The following is a 12549-nucleotide window of genomic DNA, read 5'->3' on the forward strand; positions in this document are numbered from 1 at the left end:
TGTGTTTGTTTTTACTATACCTATGACAGTAGTTATCACACAGTGAAGCTTATGGGTACACGGAATCATACTTGTATTCCTGAAACGTTTTTTTTTTTTCCCAGCTTGTAAATGTCGTAGACATGATGGTAAACTGATATGTAGCCGAAGACACACGAAGAAACGTTTTCTTTGCGACAGTGGAACAACTATTGTGGTTTCAAAATTTGGTTTTCAAATGGTTCAAATGGCTCTGAGCACTATGTGACTTAACTTCTGAGGTCATCAGTCGCCTAGAGCTTAGAACTAATTAAACCTAACTAACCTAAGGACATCACACACATCCATGCCTGAGGCAGGATTCGAACCTGCGACCGTAGCGGTCGCTCGGTTCCAGACTGCAGCGCCTAGAACCGCTCGGCCACTCCGGCCGGCATTTGGTTTTCACCATATCTCTTGAAGCTGGAAAGTGTGGTTAATCTTTTCACAGGCCTTGCGTCCGCAGCTCAAGGTCCTTTCCCATGTGCTGTTGCAAAAAATGCCATTCAAAATCTTCTTGATGGTGCGACAGATTCATGGTATTCTTTCCGTTTTTGTGCAGGACAGCATTTCCATCTGAAAAGTGGTAAACGTGCTTTGAAGTTGGAAAGTGACATTTTAAAAAATGGATGAAATTTCACTGGAAAGAATATTAAACGTGCAAACAAAGTTGGCACTCGAAGCGCTGGCTGATGGGAGCGGCTGTAAATGGGAAATGCCTTTGCTTTCGCTCCCATCAGCCGCTGCGCCGAGTCTCAACTTTGTTTGCGCGTACAACACACAGATAGTGTATCATCCTGAACGCAATCATATATTTGCACATACAGGGTGGCAGTTATTGAACTATATGGAAAAACACAGAAGTTAGTTAAAAACTACACCGTGCACACATTTCCTTCAACATGTACACATCCCTATAGATACTCGGATTTAGGTTATGACATGGTCGATATGACTGCCGTCAATGGGGATGATGTGGCTCAGATGAATAGCGAAATTCTCCATGGCTCACTGAAGTGTCGGAACGTCAATGCTGTCGATGACCTCCTGTCTGGCTGTTTTCAGCTCAGCAATGAGTTTGGGATTATTGCTGTATTCCTTACGTTTAATATAGCCACACAAAAAGGAGTCGCATGTGTTCAGATCCAGAGAAAATGGTGGCCAATCGAGGCTCATGCCAGTAGTTTCTGCGCACCCCAAAGTCAGAATGCAGCTCCTAAAGTGCTCCTCCAGGACATCAACCACTCTCCTGCTTCGATGGGATCGATCTCCGTCTTGCATGCACCACATCTTGTTGAAATCAGGGGCACTTTGGATAATGGGAATGAAATCATCTTCTAAAACCTTCACGTACCATTCAGTAGCCACCATGCCATCAAGGACTATCACACCGATTATTCCGTGACCGAATATGCACACCACACAGTCGCCCATTAAGGGTGAAGAGACTTCTCGATCGCGAAATGCGGATTCTCAGTCCCCCAAATGCGCCAATTTTGCTTATTGACGAACCCATCCAAATAAAAGTGGGCTTCATCGTTAAACCCAACGATATTCTCATCATAGACTTGTTCGTCAATTCTGTGGACAATAGTGTTAGAGAAACATAACCGCTGTTCCACAGCGCTGGGGCCTAGTGGCTGATGGGTTTGAATTTTATATGGGTAGAGATGCAGGTCTACAACAATAATTTGTCGCAGTGTCTCCCTGTTGATTACCACCTGTTGTTGAAATTGTTTGATCGATTTCCTGGGGCTGGTCTGAAACACAGCGCATGTCTTATCGATGTTTTCAGGTGTTTTCATCGTTTTTGGACGTAAAATTGCCGACACTGCCATCACAAAACACTACCCGTTCTCTCATTGTGAATTAAATTCTTGATTGTTAGCACACTTGGCCAGTTATCTTCATCTTGCACACGCTCGAAAACTTCCTTTGAGCCGCAGTTTGGCTGTTATTGCTCGCATAGTAGGCCTTTGCATGTGCTATACGCTGAGGCAAGCTGTACCGTGACATTTTCAAAAGCAAATGGCTGACAACAACAAGCCGCGTGTGCATGCGCTTGCTAATCCCAAAATGCCTCACGGCCAACCGTGCAATTTGAACGTCCTAACCCGAAACGTTCAGAAGTTTTAACGATTTTATTCCATATAGTTCAATAAGTATCACCCTGTATGACACATGGAGTATTTAATTAGTGTCTCTGTTGTAATCTATAAATGGGTGAATTGTAACCTGTGAGCTGTTCCACTGAAATCCCTGCACTTCATCCTTAGTGGTGACAGAGTAATTCTCTGCAAAATCACAATCAACAAGATATTCATTTACTTTGAGTTCTTCTTTAGTGATTTTAAAGATGTCACTGATGCTGGATGATATATAAGTGTAGCAGGAGTTGTTGTAAACTTGATGCAAACACCTCAATCAACTGATCTCTTGATTTTGTTATATCTCTAGAACTACCCTCTCTGTGGTTAACCAACATGTGTATGTAATTTCATCAATGCAATTTGTATCAAAAAATTCAAACAGGTAATCAGTCCATTTTGCCAAACTTGTACAATAGGGATGCACACCTAAGAAACATACTGGAAGTGCAGGATTGTGTGTAACAAATGCCACACAGTGCTTACATGATGGTAATGTGCCTTCTTCACACTTTATTAGTTCTTTCAGTTTACACCCCTCAACCTTTAACATAGCATAGTGTGACACACGAACTAACGGCATCAAGTCCACTATCATTGGCATGAACACAGTGCTTTGGCCACAATTCACAAAATTTTGAGAATCCAACCTGGCTTTGAAATATGCATAATTCTTGAGAGCAGAGGTAGAGCAAAAGTTTTTTATTGCATAATTTATTAGATTGATTCTTTAAGAATAACATGCAGAGTTTCATAATAGAATCCTGATTAGAAATATCTTTTGTAAAAGTATGTTTCGGTGTCTTTGCATGCCATGCCTTTTCTTTCTATGCTGTGATCCACAACTTCTCTATTCTAGAATTTTTTTGTGCATTAATTTTTCGTTTACACAACTGAAACGAACTGCAGATGAGTCTAGAAGGCTGTGAGAAAATTATCTTTGCTTGTTTCTTTGTTTACAACATGCTTTTTTTTTAATAGTACATGCTACAAACTTATTTCAGTTATTAGTTTGGCGTATAACAATCTGGTTTGCTCGAAATGGGACATACAAGTAAGGGACTTTTGAGTCTCACTTGTAGAAGCTACAGGATAGTTAAATAGTTAAATAACAGTGTTACAGATGCTGCTCCTAAGTGCGAAGAACAATTTTTGGCAAAATCACTGAGTTCATCGAATAAGAAAATTTGTGAAGGAACTTATGACTCTGTGTACAGTGCCAACGACGAATTTACTTGTGGATTTAGGTTAATTTACTTACAAATACTTGTCTAAATGATAATGTTTCACGTGCCTGTAGTAATTGTGGGTCAAGGGTCCTTAGACATATGCTGACAGTGAAAGAATTGTCATTGTAAGTAATAAATATATTTTGTGTAAAGTTTGTAAATATGAGAGTTCTTCTCTCTGTGAGAAGATGTATGAGACGAATACAAGATTGTGTTACACCTTGAGATGCTTACATGTAGGCAGAGAAGGCAAAAATTTGTTTTGTGGCTTCATGAGCTTGCCTGCACCAGTTACTAGATTCAGTGATTACAAAATAACACTCCTCAGTGCTCTTGAAGTTGAGTGCAAGGAGGACAAGAAAGCAGCTGTTGAGGAAATTGTAGATATCAACAATGAAGGGGAAGAAGAACACTGTGTACAGAAGACAGATCTATGCATCTCTTGTGACGAAGTGGGGCCATACATGACTTCATGGTGTGGATACAGGGGAAATCTTAGATTTCAAGTAATGGGCAAATATTTTTCTCAGTGTGATGCAAGAAAGATCAGTGGTGGGAGTGAAGAACTGGCAGCATCAACACAAGAAAGGGATATGAATTACTTACAACTTCTGCAACCATCACCACCATTCCTTGTACGCTCTTCTGTATCTATTATAATTTTTCATTTATTTGAAACTTGTTCAATATTTACAAACGTTTGTTGGAACATGTTTGAAATCTCCATTTTTGCATAATTTTTTGAGTAAGTGTGTCCATGGTGCACAGTATCTTTCTTATTACATAAGTATCCGTCGCCTTACTGCGAATCCTTTGAAATGTTGCAGGTTCACAGTCATTCCGCAACACACAAAATGGTGCATGGTACGTGCAGACCCTGTGCGCCCAACTGGAGGCCCACGGCAGAACTAAGGACTTAGTGTCGCTGCTCACAGACGTGAATCGCATCGTGAGCGAACAGTTTCGCTCCCACATGCCTCAAAATCCAGAGTTTCATAACAAGATTCAGGAACCCTGCTTCACTTCTGCCTTGAAACGGCGATTGTATTTCCGGTAGAGTAATCATCCTGGACAGCCAAAGTTCCCAATCAGCCACTACTTGCCATTCCAGGCTCATTACTGCATTCATTGGAATCAACACCAATGCATTCACTGTACCAGAAGATTAGTCAACCAGATTCAACATAGCCCACAAACAATCTTTTGGCCAATAGCATGATTTTTGGCAGATTATTATTTCTATTCTATTGGCACTGATCTTTCAGGAGCTTAACACTACAGTTTTGTTTCATTAACCTCTACAGCCATAATTATTAGGATATATTTGCACTATTGAAAGTATGAGCCTAAAGGTAATACACATAATATGTATCAAAATATGGCTGCACGTTCACAATATACAGATAAATACATTGAATGGTAAATTAACTAGAGATATCAAATGAAAGATATAGCAACTTGGGGCGTCAAAAGGAACATTCAATTTCTTCCTACAAGAATCTCATGTCGGAGAAATTGATATCCACGATTTTAATTTTCGTTGCTAGTAGCTGGCCGCATTTCTGATTTGGCACTATGCCTTACGTACCTAGGTAACCCCACTTTTTCACTCATAAATTTCCCATATCACAAATGGACTATCATTGCATCTTGTTAAATCTTTCCTCATCTCACTGTAAATAATGATATGTAGTTTGTTTCTTTCAATAAACATTGTACAGTAAGATTTCTTAGAAGTAACTTTGTGTAAACCATACCAATCCTTACTAATGTTAGCTCTTGTCTTTGAAATTTGCTGTAAAGTACACTAGAACTGGACTCTGTGAAGAAGGTCTTAATAAACAGCACATCACATCAGTAAAAGATATAGAAAATTCTCATTAAATTAAAGAATCACATAAGTGTATACAGGGCAGAATAACAAATGCATCATGTCTACCTTCTCTTGAAAGTGCCTTGTGAATGAAAACTTGAAGGTCATTCTTTGAATTCACCAGCGATATCTCTTAGTAAATGTGGCATGATTTTGCAGCGATTTTTCAAGTTCTTGATCTACATCAAACATCTGCTGCGGGTATATGATATACCGCAATTTATTTCGACTTTTAAGCTTATTTACTAACTCATACAATTAAGTATCCAACAAAACCAATTCCCAATTAAAGTAAATTAATTTGCAAAAACAGACATTGATTTCATGTTCAACAATATTTCGGAAATGAAGATACTATTACGTTTGACAAATTACTATTTAATCGCCTTTAACATGGATCTTTAACAATTTTATATTCAAAATGACTGCTTACTTTATGAAGAACTATAAACCCTTTTCTGGATTTGTAAGTGAACAGACTGATTTACTGAATACAAGACTTGGGTTCCGAAGGAGTGACTTTATAAACCACATACGACCATCCACGTTTGTGTTTCCTAAAATTTCACTAAATCGTTTAAGACGAATTCCGATATGGTTCTCCTAAAAACATCAGAGCTCATTTCGCTGCTCTTCCTTACCCAGTCCGCAGATGTGCTCCGTCTCTGATGACAACTTTGTCATTGACAATTACGTCCTAAAGCTTCTTCCACTCTCCCCGACACACTACAGTGAAATGTGTTAATGAGGTGTTGTAGAGGCAGATTTCTAAACTCAAATACTTGTCATTATCTACGAGGCGTGTTCAATAAGTAGTAAAATAAATTGCTTTAAGCAGGCTGGTTTCATTCAGGATTGCAATACTTCTACATCTACATCCATAATCCGCAAGCAACTTGACGGTGTGTGGCGGAGGGTACTATGAGTACCTCTAACGGTTCTTTCTCCCTTCTATTCCAGTCTCGTATTGTTCGCGGAAAGAAAGATTGTTGGTATGCCTCTGTGTGGGCTCTAATCTCCGATTTTATCCTCATGGTCTCTTTGCGAGATATACGTAGGAAGGAGCAATATACTGCTTGACTCCTCGGTGAAGGAATGATCTCGAAACTTCAACAAAAGCCCGTACCGAGCTACTGAGCGACTCTCTTGCAGAGTCTTCCACTGGAGTTATCTGTCATCTCCGTGACACTTTCGCTATTACCAAATGATCCTGTAACAAAGTGCGCTGCTCTCCGTTGGATCTTCTCTATCTCTTCCATCTACCCTATCTGGCACGGATCCCACACCGGTGAGCAGTATTCAAGCAGTGGGTGAACAAGTGTACTGTAACCTACTTCCTTTGTTTTCGGATTGCATTTCCTTAGGATTCTCCCAATGAATCTCAGTCTGGCATCTACTTTATCGACGATTAATTTTACATGGTCATTCCATTTTAAATCACTCCTAATGCCTACTCCCAGATAATTTATTGATATAACTCCTTCCAGTTACTGACCTGCTATATTGTAGCTAAATGATAAAGGATCTTTCTTTCTATGTATTCGCAGCACATTACACTTGTCTGCATTCAGATCCATTTGCCATTCTCTGCACGTTTGCGTCAATTCGTTCCAGATCCCCTGCATTTCAGTACAATTTTCCATTGTTACAACCTCTTGATATACTACGGCATCATTCGCAAAAAGCCTCAATGAACTTCCGATGTTATCCACAAGGTCATTTATGTATATTGTGAATAGCAACGGTCCTACGACACTCCCCTGCGGCACACCTGAAATCACTCTTACTTCGGAAGACTTCTCTCCATTGAGAATGACATGCTGCGTTCTGTTGTCTAGGAACTCTTCAATCCAATCACACAATTGGTCTGATAGTCCATATGCTCTTACTTTGTACATTAAACAACTGTGGGGAACCGTATCAAATGCCTTGTGGAAGTCAAGAAACATGGCATCTATCTGGGAACCTGTGTTTATGGCCCTCTGAGTTTCGTGGACAAATAGCGCGAGCTGGGTTTCACACGATCGTCTTTTTCGAAAGCCATGCTGATTCCTACAGAGTAGATTTCTAGTCAATATATTCTAACATAATATATATAGGCCACGACATCTTGGTAGATGATTGTTGCAGTGTCTGTGTGTTTATGGGTTGCTGTTTTCTAACTCTGTTGTTGTACCACAGTGGCTCTTTTCCATCTCTTACGATCTTGCTTGGCACACACTCATCTAATGCATATTCATAACATTCTCCATTCTTTTAGCTACAGAATCTTATTTTTCAACATGATCTTCGTTCAATGTGACGGATTTACACCACCTTACTGGAAGATTCTGTATGCTCGCATGGCGACGTCGGAGCGAACGTCTTGCTGCACCAGTGTGCAGTAAGGTGCGTGATTGTGATCCGTCGATCACCGCGTATAAGTCCCCATTTTCCAATATTACAGAAGTCACAGCTGTGTATGGCCGGCCGCCACGCAGAAGATTAGACAGGTTTGAGAGGTCTTGTTGCGACAATACCACACGCCTTGCCCGACGACTCACCGTGACTTTGTTCAATACCATATCTCCGTAGGCATTCCGCAAGGGTAGACATTCCGCAAGCATAGACATTCCGCAAGCGTAGACATTCTACAAGTGCCTAGGAATACCTGCGATACTCAGGTTTTCCGGCAAAAGAGACTTAATGACAGCGCTCTGCTTGGAATGCACCTGTGTTGCAGACGCCATTTTGGAGGCTACATATAGGGGCTGAAGCAGGAATATTTCACGATGCCCCACAATAAATGCTGCCTTTTTTCAATCGGAACTAGTCGAGAAAAAAATCTGTTGATTACTTATTGAACGCCCATCTCTATCATTTGTTTGTTCTGTTTTAAAACTATTATTTATGCTAATGTGGCTTTCATCTACAACTGAGTAAATAAAATTGTTTCTGGAAAACCTTGTATGTTAACTGTTGTGCTATTTATCTATTGTTAAACCTATTAACCATTCAGTTTACAATTTACGGTTTAGCTGAGAACGCTGCCAACTTTTGACTTGTGCTGGCTATTCGGACAAGGCACGAACTTATAACTACTCTCAGTGAAAATGTAACACAGTTCGTGAACTCTACTTGGTATACATGCAGCAGATAAAACAAATATACATTCTGGTAACACATTCTTCTACAGAAAAACAATCGAAATGAACAATAATGATTTAAACTATTGTTTTATGGTCGAACAACACAGTTGTGCGTGCTTTTAGGAGACAATGGTACATTCGCTTTTAATACGCTTTTAATATGCTCTTCTACCATGCAACATTAAAATAAAACTTTTTTTTTTGGATCTAATAACTTGAGTTAGACGTGCAGCAGATAAAAATACATTCTCTGTTAATACATTATTCTACAGCAAAGCATAAGAAATGAAAATGAAATTTTTGTGTACGATCTAATAACTAACAAAGAGACAAAGAGAGGCCCCCACTGGAGGGGGGGGGGGGGGGGGATCAACAATGGACACCATACCATATATACGGAGGTGCAGGCTAGAGTCACACGTGTCATATCCTGGAGTAAGTCACCCTAGTAGGCCCCCGTTTGCAATTAATGGACAAAAAAAGAAAGTTCCGGAATTCCGCAGGAGACTCTATACCATCAATATACAGAACACATCCCGTCAGCTGAAGCAGCGCACTGGATAACACGTATGCTTCCTGTGCAAGAGCTTGTGGGTTCAAATCTTGTCAGGTGCTGGAACATTGTTACTATTTTAAAATCTTTATCGAAATGAGTTTGAGCACTGCATTATTAAGTCTTGTAGCAAAATACACATTCCTGAATTGCATTGCACAACCAGTAGAGACTGATTATTCTACTTTGTTTTTTAATCAATTCATCAGAATTTTCAAAAGTTTAAATATTATGGTAGATAAAAATAATTAGTCACATACGCAAGGGTACCAAACGGACGAAGAAAGACAGGAACAAAAAGTGACCTGGTGAAAAAGTTAATACAATGTTTTCAACAATCTTTAAGAGTTGAACACCTAGCTCTTCTGCACACAATTGTACCTCGTCTGCTGACTCGTGAGAGCTGTTACTGATGTCCGAAGCAGCTGTTTCTGTCGAGTCTGAATCTGCCTTGTCCTATATACACCATGTGATTAAATGTATCCAGACACCACCCCCCCCCCCTCCCCCCCCCAAAAACATACGTTTTTCATATTACGTCCATTGTGCTGCCACCTACAGCGACCTCAGTAGTCACTAGACATCGAGAGAGCACAGAATAGGGTTCTTTGTGGAACTCATGGACTTCGAATGTAGTCAGGTGATTGGGTGTCACTTGTATCATACGTCTGTACATGAGATTTCCACATTCCTAAACATCCCTAAGTCCATTGTTTCCGGTGTGACAGTGAACTGGAAACATGAAGGGACACGTACAGCACAAAAGCGTACAGGCCGACTCGTCTGTTGACTGACAGAGACTGCCGACAGTTGAAGAGGGTCCTAATGTGTAATGGGCGGACATCTATCCAGATCATCACACAGGAATTCCAAATTGCATCAGGATCTACTGCAAGTACTATGACAGTCATGCAGGAGGTGAGGAAACTGCGGGCGACTGCTCATAAGCCACATATCACGCCGGTAAATGCCAAACGACGCGTCGCTTGGTGTAAGGAGCGTAAACATTGAACGATTGAAAAGCGGAGAAACGTTGTGTGGAGTGACGAATCACGGTGCACAATGTGACGATCCGATGGCAGGGTATGGGTATGGCGAATGCCTGGTGAACGTCATCTGCCAATGTGTGTAGTGCCAACAGTAAAAGTCAGAGATGGTCGTGTTATGGTGTGGTTGTATTTTTCGTGGGAGGGGCTTGAACCCCTTGATGTTTTGCGTGGCACTATCACAGCACAGGCCTATATTGATGTTTTAAGCAGCTTCTTGCTTCGCACTGTTGAAGAGCAATTCGGGGATGGTGATTGCTTCTTTCAACACGATCGAGCACCTCTTCATAATGCACAGCTTGGAATGGACTTGGCTGCACAGAATCCTGATCTGAATCCTATAGAATACCTTTGGGATGTTTTGGAACGCCGACTTGGTGCCAGGCCTGACCGACCGACATCGATACCTCTCCTCAGTACAGCACTCCGTGAATAATGGGCTGCCATTCCCCCAAGAAACCTTCCAGCACCTGATTGTACGTATGCCTGCGAGAGTGGAAGCTGTCATCAAGACTAAGGGTGGGCCAACACAATATTGAATTCCAGCATTACCTATGGAGGGCGCCACGAACTTTTAAATAATTTTCAGCCAGGTGTCCGGATACTTTTGATCACGTAGTGTATGCTCGGAACCGCGAAATTCCAATGTCACTGTCTAGTTGAAGCTGAATAATTACGCTCAGTGTGTCTCTGTACCAGTGTTCGTCCATAATAGTTTTCACTCTCCTTCCTGCAGTCTTTCGCAATGCTCTGTATTGTAGCCGTAGTCATTTGTTTAAGTCGGGAAAGGGTAACGATACTGACGTTGTTTGATGAATCCTTCTGTTTCATTAAATTCCGGCTAAGTTCGACAGGGTTCACATCACAGTTGTAGGGTGGAAGGCGTAACACTACAAGTTCTTTCCCGGATTCCTTTAGTATTGTATCTATTGTAATTCTGGCTTAGGTTTGTGAAAATGGTTCACATGGCTCTGAGCACTATGGGACTTAACATCTGTGGTCATCAGTCCCCTAGAACTTAGAACTACTTAAACCTAACTAACCTAAGGACATCACACACATCCATGCCCGAGGCAGGAATCGTACCTGCGACCGTAGCGGTCACGCGGTTCCAGACTGAAGTGCCTAGAACCGCAAGGCCACACTGGCCGGCTTAGGTTTGTAACGTTTCACAAGTTCCAAGAGCTCGTTGCGTGTTAAATCCGCATCCAACGGAATTTTATGCTTAGTCAGCCAAGATTATGTATCAGCTTTACGAGAAGACGTGTTAGGCGCTTTATTTTGTGAACCCAACGCTAGGGTGCATTGTCTAATATCGCAATACTCCCATCTGGAATATTTGGTATTGGGTGCTCTTGTAACTATTTTATGTAATTTTTGTTGTTCATTTCGTTGTGAGAAACTTTCGACGTTGATCTCGAATCGTAGATGAGCTCTACACCTTCAGGGAATCCCATTTCTCCTCCCGCATGAACCACTATTGTTGTTTGTACAGAACTTTCCATTTTTTCGCACACCTGGTAGTCACTATGCTTCCAACATTTACTGACAGGATAGTGTGTATGCACCCGTGTTTCATCCGTATACGGGACGTGTTTCTTCGCACCTTTCTCCTTTTCTCTCAGAGTTCTAAGAAAGCGTGCACGCCATGCTACAATGTCCTCCCCCTCAACCAGAAATTTTCGTTTTATTTTTTTAGAAACGAGACCCCATACACTTCATAATATTCCAGAACGTGTTTCGTTTTTCCGTGAAATTAATGTCTGTATCCTCCTTCACCCAACTGTAAGGCTTTCGAAGAGTGGGTCTTTCTTCTTTAACGTCGTAATATTCCAAGAACTTCCTTTTCACTAAAGACTTGCCAAAGCCGTCGAGACTCTTCATTTTCTTCCTCAGACTCTTCTATCCTGGCGTCACACTTTTCTGACCACTCTGTCTGGCTTTCTTAGCATTCTCCGCAACATTACACGTTGTTCTCACACTCTTTGTTCTCACTCTCTTTCCTGCTGCGGCTGGTAGTAAAGGAATTATATAAAAAATTTTTTTTACGAATATATAGACACTAGTTCAACTACCAGAGATTAATGCGTAAAGCATTTGCTGAAGAAAAGAAGCTTTTCGCTCTTCGTTTATTAGTTTTAGAATAAGTTATCTTTCGCTGTTATTCTGTCCTAGTGTTAAGACGTGTTGTGCCATTTGTTACTGATAAAATTGGGTTAAATAATGAAGGTGATATTGAAGCAGAGCGATTTCGTCTTTTATGATATCATGGGTCCCAGCTCCTGAAATTCTGGAAAATTATTACCGTTATTTTAATTTTATGCTGAGTATTTAGATGGAGGCGACGATCTTCACGGTGGCGTTGCTCAATAGTAGAGGTACGTGAATGTGTTCATCTTTTTACTTTCATGGTTGTTACCGTCAATTACATTGTATTTGCCGCGACATTCAGACCCTGCAGTCTTTCTTTTCATTTATGTTCTAAGATGAAGAAATGCATTTAACTGTAATTCTTTTTACCGAGGCCACGGGTGATGATTACTCAAAATGTACGT

General features: G+C 40.9%; 1 protein-coding gene across 2 annotated transcripts in view; it reads left to right on the plus strand.

The window, feature by feature from the left end:
* The window catches only part of LOC124550757 (caspase-1-like), a 189675-nt gene extending 184555 nt beyond the window's left edge, over positions 1 to 5120 (plus strand). For both annotated transcript variants that reach the window (XM_047125483.1, XM_047125490.1), the window contains exon 7: positions 4222 to 5120. In XM_047125483.1, coding sequence (XP_046981439.1) covers positions 4222 to 4451 — 230 coding nt within the window. In that variant the 3' untranslated portion in view covers positions 4452 to 5120. The remainder of the gene's footprint in view (positions 1 to 4221) is intronic.
* The last annotated feature ends 7429 nt before the right edge of the window (positions 5121 to 12549 follow it).

This window comes from Schistocerca americana, chromosome 1 (assembly GCF_021461395.2).
Source record: "Schistocerca americana isolate TAMUIC-IGC-003095 chromosome 1, iqSchAmer2.1, whole genome shotgun sequence".
In the NCBI taxonomy this organism is placed as follows: domain Eukaryota; kingdom Metazoa; phylum Arthropoda; class Insecta; order Orthoptera; family Acrididae; genus Schistocerca; species Schistocerca americana.